The sequence below is a fragment of the Coturnix japonica genome, chromosome 17 (genome assembly GCF_001577835.2).
Source record: "Coturnix japonica isolate 7356 chromosome 17, Coturnix japonica 2.1, whole genome shotgun sequence".
Taxonomy (NCBI): Eukaryota; Metazoa; Chordata; class Aves; order Galliformes; family Phasianidae; genus Coturnix; species Coturnix japonica.
Genome location: NC_029532.1, coordinates 2,852,429 through 2,871,262, shown reverse-complemented (window position 1 = coordinate 2,871,262; position 18,834 = coordinate 2,852,429). Strand labels below are relative to the sequence as shown.

The window sequence follows — 18,834 nt, the reverse complement described above, 5'->3', positions numbered from 1 at the left end:
GAACAGAGGAGCCCTTTACCAGGTTCCTCCCAGCTCCTCACTCATGCCAGCGAGCTGGCCTCCTTCCAGCAGAGCCTCAGCAGAGCAGAGCTGTGTGACCAACAGTCACTGCACTCCCGCTGGCATTCGTGACCAGCATCCCAGAAGGCAGCTTCTTCTTCCATGCCTTTATTGGTGTCAAACATCGCAGCCTCTCCCTTGGGTTTTATTAGGAAAGCTGATGCCAAATCACCCAGCTTCCTCCTACTCGATAAAAAATGTTTATAACCCAGTAAATTCTAACATATCAGCAGCTTGTTATGGAGGGAAAAGGTCACTGGGAGAGAAAGAAACAAAGAGTGCCCTTCCATTGGAAATTCTGTCTGGGTACATGCGAAGGAGTCAGAGCCAGGAAAATATCTTTTGATATGATAAAGTCTCATAATAGAAAATGTTGCAGCAATACAGGCCTCGTTTCTTCAGATAAATATTTAATATAGATCACTAAAGATTAATCGAGTACAGAAAAGAGTCTCTCCTATGGTTGGTGTAAAGAAAACATCTTCTCGTTAATTTATTATGGAGCCTGAAATGAGAAAAATCCTATAGAGAGAAATGCAGGGTACGGTTTCCATAGAGAAGCAGTGCGCCGCACCAGAATTTATTTAGTGTGTGGGCAGAGACCTTCCCAGAACCAGCTGCAGCGTGGTGTGCGCATGATAAAAAATCCCAGTGTAGGAAGAAGCGTCGCAGACTCATCCTGCTTTGCTGGGAGTTGTCTGACTCCTGCAGAGCCTGGTGTTCCCAGCAGTGGTGAGGTGGTGGGACCATGTGCTCTCAAGGTATGCTGCACCCTGGATGGAGAGAATCATCCTGGTCTGTGCTGTTGCAATGCAACATCACAGGTGCTCCTGCAGGAGGGGACGTGTGGTTCTTTCAGGCCTTTTGTAGAAAGATGATGCCCAAAGTCAGTGCAAGGAGAGCAGCTCTCAGCATGAGTGTCTTAGCATGGTAGAATAACCCTGTTGGAAGGGACCCCTGAGGCCTAACTAGTGGTAGGACCAGAGGGAATGGCCTCAAGTTGCTCCAGGGGAGATTCCCATTGGGTAGGAGATAATACTAACCCAAAAGAGTGGTCAGGCACTGGAATGGGCTGCCCAGGGAGGTGGTGGAGTCACCAACCCTGGAGTTGTTCAAGGAATGTTAGGTCCTGGAACAGGCTGCCCAGTGAGGTTGTGGATGCCCCGTCCTTGGAGGTGTTCAAGACCAGGTTGGACAGGGCCCTGGGCAACCTGATCTAGTAAAGGCGTATGTTTGGTGGCCCTGCTAGGCAGGGGTGTTGGAACTACATGATCCTTGAGGTCCCTTCCAACCCGGGTAATTCTGTGATTCTGTGTGATTCTGTGTGATTCTGTGAATGTTTGGACGTTGTGTTGAGGGACATGGTATAGTGAGAACTGTTGGTGATGGGTGGATGGTTGGACTGGATGATCTTGCAGGTCCTTTCCAACCTTAGTGATTCTATTTTCCATACTGAAGCATTGCAGAGAATGGTTACAGAGAATAAGTCATAAATAGCAGCAGAGAGAGTAGAAAGCCTGGTAAGAAGAGGGTTAACTTGAGTTTTCTAGAACAAAAGGACCCTGTGAGTCCCAGCCTCCCACCTCCTGCTCTGCCAGGCAGAATCCCAGCCCTAATCCTACAGGTCAATACACACCATCTCTTTGCACATTGCATCTCCCAGCTGCTGGCTGCTCCCTGAACCTAAGCAATATCCAAAAACCTGAATAATAATGCTCTCTAGCTCTACCACAGGCTGTTGGACTTGACTCAGGTGTGACTGGATGGCAAGCTCTAGCCTGGGGCTGTGCAAGGGAAAGAATAACAGATTTTTAATGGCAGCAGGGGCTCCTGCAGTCATCTAATGTAAAACTAATCTGCATTTAGAACAGTAATTTGCAGTGTGGGGAGCTAGTCAGAAGTGCAACAGCCCCCAGGACAACCTGGGGCTGACTGAGGGGCTCCTGTTTGCATCTCCACAAACCCTGGGCCTGGCCGGCAGCTCAGCCATGCCACCTCAGTGCCCTCCTGCTGCAGTGACTCACACCTATCATCTAAGTAACACCAACATGATTTCATAATAAGTTTTCTCTGCAGCTGGGATAAAATGCCAAACAGAATCAAAAATCAATCAGTCAGAGAAACTCGGTGATGCCGATATGCGAGCAACTTGTAATGGTTCAGTGCTCAGGAAGACTGAGGCTCTACATCCAGCCTCCATGGCATGGGGACAGTGGGGCAGGGCGGTGGGAAGGTGTTGGAAGTGGGTGCCCAGAGCAAATCCCAGCCAGTGAGTGGAGGCTGTGAGTATGTGGTACCAGTTCCCTTCTAGGTCTCACAGATTTTATTTTTTCCAGTCTTTATAAGACTTGGGAGGGGGTTCATATCAGTTTTTCCTCCCTCTTCTTTGAGCACTTCCAGGTTTGAGTCACGTAATTGTATAACTCACAGCCTCCATTTAAAAATTAAGAATAGGCTGTCTTTTAGGATTGCAAAGAAAAGACAGAAAAGATGAGTCTTTAAATCTCAAAACACAGCAGGCAAATAAAAAGCATCGCAGATATTGCTGTTTTGTTCACTAGGTAAATATATACTTATGCATATGCCTCAGAATCCTGGGGTCTGCTTCATTATTTCTGAGCAGAGGCTCAGAGGTGCAATAGCACATAAACCCTTATTCAGCCTTAGCTATGGCTTTAGCTGACATGCAGGCTGGGAGCTGGTGCTTTTCCTTTTTTTAACCATGAGGGGAGGTCATTTCAGCCTCTGATCACCCCCAGACTGGGTTTCCAGTGCCTTGCCTTGGAGACATCCTGACTTCAACTTAACCAAAAAAAGCTTACCATGAAAGTGAGCTGTGCAGGCAAGAGGGGAAGAGCTGACCTCACAGAAGCTCCCACCCAGCCTCAGCAAAGGATTCCTGAGCCACAACAAAGGCACAAAGCAAAGACCTGCCAAGCCAAAATGAAAATCTGAGGCGTAAGAGCCCTTACTGAAGAACAACCCCTTCACTCTCAATTTCACTCCCTAGTAACCTTGAAAAACTAAAACAACTCCCCACACAGCGGACTTCTCTTTCCTCCTTACATACGCTGAATGGTGAGGCTGCCTTTAAAAAGGCAGAGCCATATTCAGGGCCTTTCCCAAGCCCTAGATTCCGATGCAGCAGAACAGCTCTGCTTGCAATGCAGAGCCCTGCTGGTCCTTGAGATTGCTTTTGCACTTGGGGCTGGATGCTGTCTGCGCTGAGGTCCAGGGGTTTTTGCTCTTAGGCTCCCCAGGACCTGAATTTGAAATGTGGACCTTAGTGTGCATGTGTACGTTGCTCTGCAGCAGAATTAAATGATCCCTGCAGGCAGGCACATAGGTAGTTCTGCAGGCATTGCAGGGCAGTTAATTTGCATTGCTGCCCTTATGCTGAACTCTCTCCCATCCCCATAGTTTTTCTGCCTACAAAGTTGGTAGAACAAACTCTCCCAGCTATTTTGGGTGTACCAAAGGTTCATTTGGCTGAGGAAACAATCTGGGACTCCTTTTTACACTAAATCAGCCTCCTGGATCATATGGCTCTAGTATAGTCATAACAAGGCAGGAATTTGGACAGTGTGAAGCAGTGTGGGTGAGCTGAAAGCCTTGGAGGTCTGCAGCTTCCTCTTCCAGACCAACTTGCAAGTTCTCATCTACTGACTGGGAGACAACAGTGTTGGCAATCAGCATCACCTTCCCAAAGGAAATGGTTTGCATTTCATTAGATTGATTTCACAGCACTGGAGTCCTATTACAATCTAGAAGATAAATGTCATGGGTGTACATTTGATCCCTCTCACTTTTACTACAAACAAATCCACCATCTCCCTCTTGGCAGTATCACACACTTCTCCACTGCTTGCACATGGTGATGTCCTCCCCAAAGGTCCAGGATTTGGGAATCACAGAATCATTCGAGTTGGAAGGGGTCATTAAAGGCCATCAGGTCCCACTCCTTGCAATGCACAGGGACACCCACAGCTCCATCAGTGCTCAGAGCCCCAACAGCCTCACCTTGGCTGCCTGCAGGGATGGGGCACCACCACCTCTCTGGACAACCTATTACTGTTCCATCTGCAGTGGTGTTTTCTGAAGTCATTTACCTCCTGCTCTTCTTCTGTACTCCATCACCACTATGGGGCTGGGTCTGCATGTTGCTACTTCATTCTTTTCAGCTGAAATGCTTCAGCCTGGCTCCAGACCTGGGTTAATTTTGTTCATGGCTGTGCTTCATGGCGGATCTCTTCCTTGGAAGAGTTGCTCATCTCTTGCTGCCTTGGATCCTCTGCCTGCATTGACACATTTGTTTAAAAGTGCTTTGAGATCCATACATCAAAGTCACAGGTAACAGTTAAAGGAAACATGACGAGATTGGGAAATTGCTAAGCACATGCCTGAATAACCAAGTTCTTCAGAGCATCGCAAACAGATCCAAGAAAACAAAGGTATTTGCATTCACTCAGCCCTGTTCCCTGGATAGGACATGACAAAAATAAAGCTTCTCCTTGATGAAACGTTGCACGAAAGGCACGGTTGTCTTTTTATTGCAGGCCACTTTGCAGCATGCAAAAAGATTGCCTTTCTTCACGAGTTTGTGAATTTTTATTTTATTGTAGCCTTTTTATTTCTTCCATCAAAACATGTCTGAGATTGAAATGGCATGACTAGAAATGAAAATTAAATACATCAAAACTGATTTTGGTTGAAATGAGATTTTGGAGCGACTGGGGAATGTTCAAGGCTTTCTCAGTGCTTGTGTTCGGATCCATTTATTTATTTATTTTTTTGCTAAGGAGGGATTTAGTCTGAGGAAATGGGTCACCTTTTTCCTAGAGAAAATTTCTTCAATTTTCCTGTAATTCTGAAATGTCACAGGCTTTTGGGGACTTGAACAAAACACAAATGTCTCTGATTATGGATGGTTTGAATTTTGCTGCAGTCCTTCTCTGCAGCCCAATTTCTCAGCTTTTACTGGTAACTTCAGACCCAGTTACCATCTGCCTTCTGTGAGTTCTGTGAACTCTGTGAGAGGAAGCAGTCTCTGCAAATAGCCACTGTATATATATCTGGGCTTACTGGATGTCACTGTTGAAACTGGAAGCCTTGGCAATGTGTCTGGATGTAAAAGCAGAGCTCGGAAACCAAGCAGATGTTGAGCCATGGAGCTTGGGGTGAAGGATTAGTCATGGGTGTCCTGAGGAACAGTGAGCAGGAACCACCATTTACCTCTAAATGCAAAACAGCTGTTACATCATAGGATTAAAGTCACCAGGATCAGTGTGGGAGCAGAAGGTGGTTTTGTTCTATGATGGCAGAACAGATTTTGCTCTCATTCCCCACATCCTTGTGAGTGCTTTCTGCACAAGGGGATGCTAAAGGATTCCAGCTGCCAAGCACTCCCAACTCCTGTGTTCTGCTAAGGCTGGTGACCAGGTGCTGAGTTTTGGTGTGCCTTTAGGGGCAGACATGACTGTTCTCCCCACCCTATTGCATTTCTGCAGGTCAGGATTTGCTGTGTACCTACACCCAGCCCAAGCAGAGCCCCCAGATGAACCCCCAGGAGCACCGTCTTCCACCTGAAGGACATTCCCCAGGCTAGAACCCCTTCCCTTCTCCTCACCTGGACTAAACCCCTCACCCAGCCTGCAGTACGAGGTCCCTGATGCAAACAGATGGTGTTGCCAGCAGGCTGGCGTTAGCCATCCAAGTCACTCAGCAGCACCCACTGCAGCATCTCCTCCATCAGCTGAGAATGACTCAGGGGTGAAGGGTGGGCGAGGGGACAGCTTTGCCATCACTGCTCTGGCTAAGCCTGCAGGCACGGTCACAGTGCCCATATGGCTCTGCTGGGACATGCTGGGGGGCACAGCTGGGTGTAGGAGGGAGGAAGGGTTCTGTGTTTAAACAACACGTTTTTTTTTTCCCTCCTCCTGGCACAATGAATTTGAAGCTTTGCCAAAACCACTGACCGGAGGGGGGTGATGGCTCCATTTTCTAACAACAGTTCAAATTTTGAAACATGGATGCATGCTGTGTTAGAGAAAATCCTGTGCTTTTTGAGAAATAAAAAAGGGCAATCAAGGCTAAATTTCTGCTGCTTGCTTTCCCAGTACTGACAAATGTTTTGGTTGCCAGTAGTGCAGTAGTCAGGTACCCGTGCTCATAATGTGAGAAATTAAAGTTCAGGTACACGTTTATCACACTTTTTTTTCATCCGAGTTTACTGTGAATCATGATAAGTAGAGAGCGAAGCCTGGGGCTGTGGTGTTGCAAGCTGAGGTTATCAGTTTGCTGTAGCTAAAATTAGGGGAAAATATCACCAGAAGTCCAAACATCGGTATCTTCAGGAAATGAAGCAAGTGCAATTTAATGAAACAACTTGTTCCAAACTGTGTTCTTGTTGCAGCCTTTGATTCATACTGCTGTGCTCATAAGAATACTGGTGAGCAATGGTGAGTTTTGTGGCAGAGCATAGATGGCCTGGTGAGATGATATGTGGGACAGCAAGAGCTCACCAAGGCACAGCACAGGGCAGTCCTTCCCCAGGGGATTTTCTGTCTGCTCTGTAAGTGAGAATGTCTGCCTGTCTTCCATTTGAAACTTGCTTTAAGAAATAGCAGAGTTAAATGTTTTCAAGTACTATTTAGCCATATCAGGAGGGTTTCCTGTGGATTTAAAACCTCTGTCCTACTAGAGCCCAAACAAACACTTCAACATGAAGTTATCTCTTTATTATTATTGTTGTTGTTTCTTACCAGGCTGGCTAATTTCCATCTTTCTCCCATGCTCAAACTTAGTGAGGTCTCTCACCATCCTATGCCTTACCTTCCTTTCAGCCCTTTAGAATATGCTGAGGAAAGGAACACACAAAAAGAAGAAGGGAACTGGGAAAAAAAGATTCTGCATCTCCTGTGATCGTTATCGTAATTCACAGTGAAGGAATGGGTGTCTCTGTATTATCTGTTTCACTGCTTGGAGCACAGGACCTGGCAGCCCATTAGAACAGCTTCTTCGGTAGCTTAACAAACCATGTCTGGTTCAGGCAGGCTTTTAGGAAGAAAACAGCAACAGAACAGACCTCTTCCTATTGTTGCTAATGTTTGTAAAGCTACAGCGGTGCTAACAACGCTGGAAGCTCTCATAGAGATGTCACTCCAGCTTCTAGCAGCCAGTATCAACTGCTATGTAAATTGTAGTGGCTCAAAAGAAGCGCCGTCAGCACAATGCTGAAAACAGCTGAAATGGTGTTAACAGTAATGGGAACTACTTATAAGCAAGTCTCCAGGGTGGAGGAAGCTTAAGTAGGCTGGTGTTGGAAAGGGCATCTCTAATGCCTGAGGTTTGTGCTGCTTGCAATGAATTCTGCACAAAGTGCATTATGGTGAAAGTTGAGTGGAACAAATGTCCCACAGGCAGTTGCACTGTAACCTGATGGGTGTAATGGAAGGGAATTGGACCAGCTGACTCAGGTGGAATATGAGAATGGATCAATAGATGACAGACGAGAGTAACTGGTGAGTTTACTCTGTGCTGAAGCAGTTTAGAAGTTACTGTATGTTAGCTGAGAGTGCAGAAATATCTAACATGGGAGTGACCTCATTCAGTGGAAGGGATAGCAACCTACCCTTCCATGCTTGCTTATGGTTGTTTGCCATGGTGGCTGTTTGGATATTAAACCTGGGAATCACGGCCATATCTTGGATAGGTTGAAATTGAATACTTAGCCAACTTAATAATGACCAAAAATAACGACCTGTCTTTAAGCTCATACTCACCTGTGCTGAATCACTCTGCTTTGACTCTCCAGTAATCCATCTATTCCGGTTTCACCTTCTTTTAAATAGATCGATCTTTCCAGCACCCAACAATTACTCGCTGTCTCCTGAGAGATCCAGGTATAGTCACATCCTAACAGAGAACACAAGGCTCAGAGTCATGTTTGTCTGATTGGTTTTTAATTCACTGCTGGAACAATCTGTTTACCCAGATACTTTCAAGGTCACACGAAATCCACCTAACTTTGAAGTAATTTTCTTTCTTATTGTTTCTTGCAAACTTCATGCCATTCTGCACTTATTATTCATCTCTCTTTCCTTCTAAAAAAAGAAAAAATACATTTTTTTTTAGCCCCTGAACAATTTTATTTTTTAATTTTAGAAAAATAGCAGAGAAACAAAAGCCAAAACTCTGTTTGTAGCAGGCTGAAGTCATTGCCCAGAACAGGGGGAGATGCTGAGGTCTCAGATACCTCAGCCCAGACCAAACGTATGGCCAAAGTATAGACCAAGGAAAAATAGCAGAAGGTTCTTCCATTTGAAGAACACAAAGGTGTCAGTCATCCTAAAGCACACTATTTCTTCTAGATGGGTATCTGGAGTCAGCCAGGCACTGATGGACTTTGCTTTCAGTTCGTTTCTGTTCAGGTGTATGCTCCTAAAGGAGTAAAACTTGCATGGACAGCACAGCATAAATCAATAGATCAATAATCAATTTCTTCATCTTATTCACCTGCTGGCTGTCATATGGCAGCCTGTCTGCTGGCCTGGTTGTTACACACAGTGCTGTCAGATTTTCAGCTTAAATTATTCCTTTTTCATACTTCTTGAGCTTTTATTTTTTTCTCTCTTTTATGGCAAGTCTTCATCCTCTGTCTAATTTGGAACTTGTTTGAATCTATGGACTGGAGTTTTCTTAAACAGATTAGGGGGGATGAGTGCCAAGCCCTCACAGGAAACTAATTCTTGTAGGGCCTTTGAAAAGCTCAGCTTTGAAGGCTGACTTCTTCATGCTGGCCTAGATAGAGAAGGGGCCAGGCTGCAGAGGGAACTGCTGAAGGAATATTGCAGTGCTCAGCCTGGGGCTGTCTGGCATTTTGAGGGCACAGACTAGAAAGAAAACATCACCAAGCCCACCATGACCACAGATAGCCAGCACAGGCTCGCATTAAGCCAGATCTGGAGGTAAAAGATAAGCATTACAGTGCTGCAGTCCTGCTCCTGCCCTGCCTCCATGGCATTGTTTGCAGCCGGGCTCACAGCATCCTGGATGAGCTATTGCCCTGGGGACTGGAGATAACTGGTACTTTGTGCAGCCCCTGGCTGGGACAATTAGATTGAGAAAAGGAAAAACAAACAGAGCAAACAAACAGAAATCCCAGCTCTGTTGTAGGAGCATCCAGGAGGATTTTAGAGGATGCTGGGCTTAGTTCCTGATGCTATAAAAAAGCTTCTGTTTTACCTGGGAGAAGTCTGAATACTGTCTGTGTTCTAGCTCACGTGCATACAGCTAATAACACTTCTCTGCAACATGGGGGTGCCCCAAAATGTCAGCCTGAATGATTGTTAGTTACTCGGATGATAACAAGGGGTAACCATGAGTCCAGGGAGATGTGTGTGCACCAAAACCCAAGAGAACAAGAAGACTCCAGGAGGTCTCTATCTCTTACCTGGCTTCCTATTGACATCACTGTATGTGCAGCAGGGCAGTGGAGGGCATTAAGCAATGTTTACAACTTGCTGTTACTAAAGAGAGTGCTGCCTTGTTTGGAAAGTCTCTGTCTGCTCATCAGAGAGGTGAAAGGTGATGTTATGTTATGCCAGTGAAGGTTCAGATTGGAAATTAAGAAGAATTTCTTCTAAGAAAGGATGGTGAGGTATTGGAACAGGCTGCCCAGGGAGTGCTGTTGTTCAAGAAGAAGGTAGATGTCACACTGAGGGACATGGTTAGTGGGCATGGTGGCGATGGGCTGGTGGTTGAGCTTGATGAACTTAGTGGTCTTTCCAACCTATATGATTCTAGCATTCTAGGATTCTAGGATTCTCTGACCATTGGAGCAGTCAACAGCTTTAGAGCTGCGTTCTATAACATGGATAAAGAACCACTGAGCAGGAGGGAGCTGGTGCCCTTTCGCTGCCCAGTTTCCACTGATATATGCAGCATCACAGGAGCAGAAAGGACTGGGATGATATTATGATAGTTATGGACTTTGTTCAGTTTCTCTCTATTCTGTTTTTCTATTTTTTTCTGAACAGACTCTGTCTCGTTCACTGTTTAATGCATTTAATTTCTTTTTGGTTTCAAGCAACGATCCCTGAGGTCTGTACTGAACTTATTTCTTCACTTATGTCCTTTGGTCGCCTTGGCTGTTTGAAGATGGGGAATCTAATTTGCTCCGACGGCCTCTCTTTTTCAGACTCCTCTCCCTGTTTCTGCCCTTGGATTCCCCTAGCCTCTCTGCTGCTGCAGTGGGGGTCTGGGTGATGTTCCCATTCTAGGCTTTTGGTTTGTCTCTTCAGCATTTACCCCCCTTTTTTGTGTGTGTTTCCCTGGAGGGGTCAGCGAGCTAATGAGCATTGGGGCATCTCCAGTGACTCTGTCTGTCTGACATGCATGGCCTTGATGGCTAGCTCATTAACACAGACACTGGAGGGGGAGGGGAGGGAGGAGGGGTAAGTATTTTCCCAGATACAGCCATGTACAAATCAAATGCATCCCCTTACTTGACAAAGGGGAAGGGCTGAAATATGCACATCTGTCTCCCCGAGGCTACTGCATGTACTTCATCACTCACTTTCCCCTCCTTTAGGTACTAGCAGTGAGATACTACCCCTTCCAGCCATTAAGAGTAGACTCTCAGTGCTTTCACCAGATATTAGAGAGCAGACTGCTCTCCACTGACCTGGCAGGCATTTCCCAGTGTACTCTCCCCATTAGCAAGGGCTGTCTACACTGGCGAGACGTTAGAGCATAAACAAGTGCCTCTCCTCCACTACTCAGACGTTAGCTCATAGTTCCTCCTTATCCCGTCTCTACATCAGGGATACAGATCCTTTTTCCTCCTCATTAAGAGGTTTATCTCCTTTCTGAAGTCCATAAAAGCTTTCCCACTGGCAGAAGTTCAGATCCTGGACAGGGTTTTCCCCTGAGGGTCTCAAGGCTGTATTAATCCCAACCATCATTAGGGGGTTCCGTCACAATACTGGTCAACCCTTTGCAACTTTCTCACCTGGAAAGCCAGCAAACAACAACATGATTTTTCTTCTTCATAAAGTGCCTTGAGACCCATGGAGCCTCACCTGTGCTTTCTAGACAGTGGAACTGATGCTGCTGAGAAGCAATGGTCAGTGAAATGGCATTAGAGAAGGATTTCTGGAAGGAAGAATTTCAGTGCCCCTCTGCACACAGCATCCATAAAACTGAGTCCTCCAAGGATTCACAGACTCAAGGATTCTGTGGTGACAAGCAGACGAGAGCTTGTTTGCTGGCCGGGTAGCATGGATTCTGTTTTGGCCAACAGCAGCTGCTTCTGTAGAAAGTGCAATTAAGTCTCACATTGAAAGTTAATAGAAAACCTGCTCCTGGAGGTGTTTCTTCACAGATTTCAGGAGTTACTGGTTGGATTATCCCCCAAGGCTGGAAGTATTTCGCTCCCTGTAACCCTTTTTAATCAGTGACTTCAAGAATTCTCACTCGTTTCAGTGGCCATATTCATTAATGTCAAATCTGTTTTCCAAAACTGCACCATAATCTTGTCCTCAAGTGCATCCTATAGCACAAACTAACATGGTTTACACGGAAGATTGTTAGTATTCAGAGTATTGCTTTGAATATAAAATATTCTGGTACCGAGGAAGCCAGGTTTAAAATGTGGAAAGGTATTTGTGGTCACTAATGAGGAAATTAAACAATGCTGTATCATTTGACTGACCAGTCCCAGCCAAGCATTCAATACACAGGAAGAGAATACAGACAAATATGCTATAGCCTAAAAAAATGCAGCTTAAAGAATGTCACTAAGTAAATCCAAATAGTGCATAAATTAGAGGGAATTGCAGCTGGCTGTTAGATATTCCATGTGCTGAAGATAAACATCTAAGTTAGTTGCATAAATTATTCATCATAACATATTTACTCAGCTTTTCTCATCAGCTATGAAAGCCACACATCTAGGCAACTGGAGAGGATAACAGGACTGGGCTTTCACCTCCATGGTATGCTCTGAAAGCAGGTAGTGCTGGGGAGGATCTACATGCAAAAGAATGAGGTAGAAAACCTCTCCTTCCAGTATGATGCCTTAGTGTGGATGTGGATGCTCCTCAGGACTTCTCTACTCTGTGAATGGGGGCTGGAATTGTCCCTTGGTAGCAGGCAAGGTTGCTGATAAGGCAGTGATTTCTCCCCTTTTTCCTCCTGCTGCTGCTGTCAAAAGATTATGTAGGATCTGATATTAAAAAAAGAAACAGCAACAAAGGAACCCTTCTTTTCCCCTGAAAACTTTGCTTACCAAACTATCATTTTCTTCTCCTCTCTTCTCCCATCTGTACTGCCTACTGCATTCTATTACACAGCCTTAACTGTAGCTGTTTGCCCAGTCCATCTCCATCCACTTTCCTTGGGTTCTTTGGGGTTGTTCCTTAGGTTTGGGTGTTGATATATCAGTAAGAACCTACTTGAACAGCTGAATGCTTCAGCTGCATTGTCTTTTGCTTTGGAATAGATACTTTGATAGTGATAAAAGCAAAATTTATGTCATTTTTTCTGGCAATATCAAGTATTCCTACTTCCCTTTCTGAAAGCATCCTGGCTATGGAGGGCTTAAGTATCTCCTGACTTTACTGATAGCACTTCCAGGAAGCAGCAATCTGAGAGCAAAAGTACATTTGATTTTACAGGATCTAAAAATGGTCTCTTTGAAGAGGAAGCACAGATGGCTTTTTTCCTACACTTACGGTCTTTATGGCAGGAACACGGGAATTTCTATTTATTATAAAACTTTGCCTGTATTTTAGCATCCAGATCTGTATCTTCCCATTCAGTGTAACTGCTCTGCCAGTGAGAACTGCTCTGTCCTGATGGGACCGTTCCTATTTGTGCAAAGGGGGTTTCTTTCTAGAGCCAGGTTTGGGATGATGAATGATGAAAGCACCCTCACCATGCAGTGTCAGACAGAAGCTCTCTTTACTTTTACAGTTCTACTTATCATTGAAAGCAATTGCAGAACACACAAATGTGTCTCTTCCACAGAAACTAAGTACTAGAGTTTTTATAAAGCAGAAGAAACTGCTTCATGCAATAACTTCACGGACATTGCTAATGCACTTGTTTCCATAGACAGTTCTTGAGCTAATGTCTATGTCTTCTCCAGTCAGATGCTGAGATCCAGGTGTGATCTGACCCTGCCCTTTCCCCCTCCGTTTTTGTTCTCTTTTTTTTTCCCCTGGGAAAAACCTACACTCCTGCAGATTTCAAGGTTTGACATTACTGACTTCTAGAATGTTATCAGAGGGGTGTTTCGCTTTGGGCTATTTACTTGGCTTGTGAAAGCCTAGGAGCTACAGAGGGGGCATTAGCTCAGATGGAAGGAGACATTTAGAAGTAAAAAGCCACCACTTTGCTATTTTAATGAATGCAACTGCTGTTAGGCAGCCTGGGGTGTTGTGATGGTATGCAATCAAAATAAATACATGCATAATTACGTTAAGTGAAAGAACCTAATACACATGAAATGGTCTGGGTGTAGAGTCAACCTCTGAGCAGAAAACTCTGTTTTGTGACCCTGGCTTTGCATCTGACTGATGGTACCTCCAGATCTGCCTGCATGTCAGGTTCTCCTCCAGCAGTGTGGGACTGCAGGTGCTGGTTGACAAACACTGATAGAAAGTGTCGTGCCAGTGCCAGGTATTGTCATTCCTATTATTTAAATGCAATTTTGCCTTAAATCCCATTTACAGGAATAATTGAATGAAAAGGGACAGAGAAGTCTGTGACTTGATTATCTGGGAAATGGGTTAAGATAGCGCAGGTGCATTGTAGGAGAGTGGTTATAAATAATATTCTTTCCTTTTTAAGAAGGCCTTGCTCAATATTTTTCAAAGGGCATTATGAGGTTTCTCATCTTCCAGGTGCTCAGCTGGTGATGCATTTCAGAGGCCTGGTTTTTAGTTCACAGGTGTGCAAGGCTTTCTCAAGGCACTTGCCTTTGTGTTGTTTCAAAATGGATACTTGCAATGAAGAGCTGCTCCGGCACACATTTAACTTTATATATATATTTATATATAATATATGGACATACTACAACTTGCTATCAGTTTAGAAGAAGGGATTTGAAAGTCAATTTATACTTAAAAAAAATAATAAAGAAAAACTAACAAAACTTTCATTTTCATCCAGTCCTTCTGCTTACATTTGAATTGATCCTTTTAGATGGTTTAGCAAATGTGCTGTTTTTCAAGCTGTTCTTTTGCTGTACTTACTGGTACTGAAAGATATTTGGAGACAATGCATTTCCTTCGGATGAAGACAATGCATTTCCTTCTGTTTGTTTTGCAAAAGCAGTAGCTCTAAATACCAGGATGGCTTGTGAATGCAAGGACAGGAGGATATAGAAATGGTTAGACTGATTTGGGTCACAAGTTTATTGAATTGACCTGTTCTTTTTTACTCAGAGGTGGTGAGGTGCTGGCACTGCTGCTCAGAGCAGTGGGTGCCCCATCCCTGGAGGTGCCCACATCCGTGGATGGGGCCCTGAGCAGCCTGAACCGGTGGGGGGTAATCAACTCTCAGCAGAAATTGGAACTGGATGATTTTTAAGCTAAGCCATTCTATGATACTATGATTTGGTGACAGAGATCAGAATTTGCTGCTTTAGGGGGAGGTGTAATACCCCCAAAGTATGTGGGGGTGTAAGGGCCAGCCTGCTTTCCTTGCAGGGAAATGCAGCTCTCTGCCCGACACCTCTGGAGATTCCAAGGCTATCTCCTCACTAGCCCAGATCACAATCCCCGAAGTGTTTTGTTGCAGTGCAGTAATGTCTCACTTCTCTTCTCCTCCCCTCCCTTTCTGTCTAGCCCTGTAGCCCCACTTGTGTATCCATGCGGGGTTGTCCAGTGGGATCATCATCTCCTTCACCATCCTCCTTCCCTGCCCTCAGGGGCTCTCCTTGCCCCTCCAGACTCAGCGCCTCACTCCTCTTGTGTTCCTGTCTTGTCGTATAGGGAGTTTGCCCGTTGGAAGGTGAGGAACACAGCCATTGAGCGGAGGGACCTGCTCCACAACCCACTGCCCCTGATGCCTGAGTTCCAAAGGAGCATCCGCCTCCTGGGCCGGAGACCCACCACGCAGCAGTTCATCGATACCATCATCAAAAAGTACGGCACTCACATCCTCATCTCTGCCACCCTGGGAGGTAGGTGGACAGCCCAGGCTCTTCTCTTGCAGCAGTATTGGAATGGGTTGGAAAAGCTCTGTGCAACACCCCTAGGCCATTGGCCATACCACGTGGAAGCCCCCAGCCCATGAATGTCTCATCATTAGGATTAAAAATCCCCCAGAGTACAAATAGCCATTGCAAATGAATTCACAGAGCAACGCGTGCACGTTCAGCATCTGTGATATGTGTGCACCTGTGCTCGTCTGGCAACAGTGTGCGTGCTGGTGTGCGGCAAGATAAATGTGCTTCGTTTAGCAGGAGCCTGTCTGCATCTTCTCTGCCCCTGTCCTTAATTTGGCAATAGAGTGGGCTGATTCCTATTTTTGCACTATGAAACCAAATGTAGAGGAAAGACACGCTTTCTTGCTGGAACTGGAGGAGTTGTAATGAGCTCCAGGAGAAGGAGCTGGGCAGGGAGCAGGGGAAGAAATGGCCAAGGAGGTCTGGGCTGGATGGATGCAGAAGGGAAAGCAGCAGCATGGACCTGACGGCTGGAAAATCATGACTGACTGAAGTTCAAAGTGGACAGAAGGGACTGCAGAGAAGTTTGTATGTGCAGGCAGAATTTGTGACAGAAGACAGAGAACTGTAGGGCCATTAACCCATGTGAGTGCACTGCTGTTGGTTCTGCATTAACATTTTAAGTCCTGAGAATACGAGGGGTGAAAATCAGCATCTCCTCTTAAAAATTCATGATGATTTCTTTTTTCCTTATATCATTTTTATCATTCTTTACCGTCTTAGGGCATGCATTTAAATTCCTTTCCTTTGAGAACATGTATCCATAAGGTTGCTGCGCTGGTAAATGGTTTTAATTTCAGTAGAGTTTGTTGCTGTTGCTCTTGACCTTCACCCTTGCCACACTGTGAAGTTTGTAGTGAACTTTGAGGGATTTCTGGCCGTCTGCCTATTCCCAAAGCATTCTGCAGATGCTCAGATGAGATGTAGATGAGATTAGATGTGTGCATGTGATTCATGCACAAATGAGGTGGTAAGTAAATTGGCACAGTTCCACTGAAGGCAAATGACCCTTCGTGCAGCGTGAATCCTTCAAAGAACCTCAGGCTGCTCTTCCTGCCCAGCCACTAAACTGGCTGCTCCATCAGCAAGAAATGTGAGAGAGAAGGTCTCCATGCACTAAAGTGCACGAGTGGTGTCTGCATCAGGCACTAAAGAACTTGCTGTAAGGATAAAAACCTCTTCATTGAAGGAATAGTTTTTAAGACTGTAATTTATAGAGCCCGAACCAGCCAAGTAGGAAACTAGGAAGGTGTTAAGAGTTTTCTGTTGGGGCTCACTTTCCTTTCCATTGACATGCCTTTTTTTGACTGGCCTCCCTGTTCACATCCCTGGAAATTTGAAATAAGAAAGACCTTTGATGTTGAAATATATTTTTAATTTTGCCTGGGTGAGGTTGTGAATTATTCACAGTGCCTTGTTTCTTCTCCTGATTTTACAACACAACAATTTTAAATATGCAGAGACTTGCAATGAGAACTGGTATTGGAGAGGAGAGCAAACTGCTCTATCAGCCCAGAGCACGGTGAGCAACAGTGGGGGAAAAGAAGAATTTATCTTGGCAGTGGCAGCCCTACAGAAGATGCAGATGAGGCTGAGCACACATTATGCAAGGAGCACACACTCTTAGCACAGTCTGTGGGCTAAACAAGACCACTGGGGCATAAAACCAGACATGTACCGACCCTTCTAAGACCCCTGGGAGATCTCCTAAAAAATAAATGTTCCAGGACTCCTGCTTTGGATTACAGGGGTTTGTAACTTAAACTGATGTCTTATGTTGCAAATGAGCAACAAATGCAGAGGAAATGTTTTTCCCTTTCAGTGCCATCTGTTGCACAGACCATGGGAGGCTGGGTGATGGATCAGGCCAGCCCAGGGCAAACACAGATAGTTTCACACCTGGTCACATAAGGAACAGCCCCCATGCTTTTCAACCTATGAAGCATCCAGATCCTTGTAGAGTCTAAAATCCAGCTCTACTCTAGTTTAGATCTGACAGAGGAACTGGTGAAGGGTCGTTTTGAGGGCATCTGTGCTCCAGGATGGAGCACACAGAGCTGAGAGCCAATTTGCAGGAAAAGCCCTGAAGGAAAGACAACTTTGAACATAGCATCCGCTTAATAAACGAGAAATTAAGACTTAATAATGCAGCAAAAGTCTATTAACCTCTCTTGATCTAAGGGTTGCTTGTTCACGTGCACTCTCCGTGGGGATGCTGTGCTCTTCCTGGTCTGCACACATGTGCACAGAGTAGGTTTCCAGCAGTGTTATCTCTGCTCAGCACCCTTCCCTCCTAGGGACTGAATTTGCCCTTCAGAAAAAGCATCAAATCTCAAGGGCTTTACTTTCCTTTCCTCCTTTCTTCCTCCCAGTGGAGGAGTTCAGACACCTCAGGGAGCAAAAGTGATGACTTCTGCAGTAAAACCTTTCATCTCCAGCACCTCAAAGCACTGGGTTCTCCTGTCTGATGTCTAGGAATTGTCCCAGTGGCTCATTGCCTGCTCTGTGTTGTCAGGGGGTCCGAGGATGATGCTGACTCTGACGCTGGTGTCACTGCCTGAGTACTTCAAGTCAGGCTTCCTGGTTGCTTTCTATCCAATGCATCTCCAGTCTCAACATTCCTCTAGTTACTGTTCCTCAGAGCCTGCACTGAAAAGCTCATAGTGTTGTGCATGAGCTATCAGAAGGTGGAATCAGGTGTTTTTTCCCCCACAAATAGCTGCTTTTTCCTCTTCCTAGTGAAATCTCAGAGTTGGTGCTGCCTGAATCCCACAGGTTCCTCAGAGAGCTGTAGGTGAGGAGCACTATTCCACATCCTCCCTTTCCATTCACAGCCATGTGCAATGGAGGTGAAGCCCTATTTATGTCCGCAGCATCTCCACAAAGCTAAACACCCCGGTGAGCTGAGAAATACTTCTGCCTCAAAGCACACTACTTTGCACCCCCAAACCTCTCCCACGAGGCTGTCATTCCAGTGGCAAACAAGCTGCCTGATGAAAATTCACAAAGCCTGACATTCCTTCAATCCCCTGGGAAAATCCACCTTGACAATGAGACCTGGAAATGCACTGACAGCAAGAAGGCACCTGGCACTCTGTGACTGCTGCTTCTCACACCGATCGCTGTCGTCTCATTGCTGTGTGCTTTTCTGGATGTTTGCTATATGCACCTGTTGTGTCTCATTGGAAACTTGGATTTAAGTCCTCTGGTACAGCATCTATTCTCTTCATTTATTAAAGTCAGAGCTTTGCATGTTGAGGAGACAGGATGGTATTCTATGCCTCTGATGGATTTTAATTTGGCTCACGTAGCACAAGTTGAACTTTGAAGTAAATATAACTTCTCGGCTTTGTGTCCTTTTCATATATCATCTTTTAGATTCATGTTTCTGATAACATTCAGGATGCCTGGTGCTTTCTGATCTTAACTGTCTCACTACCAAACTCCCTGTGTTTACTGGCACAAAGTCACCTGCTATCCCTTACCTGAAAGGAAAGGTGGATCCATCTAATAGTGTTTTTTGTGTCAAGATTTTCTTC

The 18,834-nt window shown here is 45.3% G+C and overlaps 1 protein-coding gene across 1 annotated transcript in view; it reads left to right on the top strand.

The window, feature by feature from the left end:
• Positions 1 to 18,834, top strand: part of BRINP1 (BMP/retinoic acid inducible neural specific 1) — a 75,435-nt gene that overhangs the window by 37,682 nt on the left and 18,919 nt on the right. Inside the window, exon 3 of the mRNA XM_015879374.2 lies at positions 15,060 to 15,250. Coding sequence (XP_015734860.1) covers positions 15,060 to 15,250 — 191 coding nt within the window. The remainder of the gene's footprint in view (positions 1 to 15,059; positions 15,251 to 18,834) is intronic.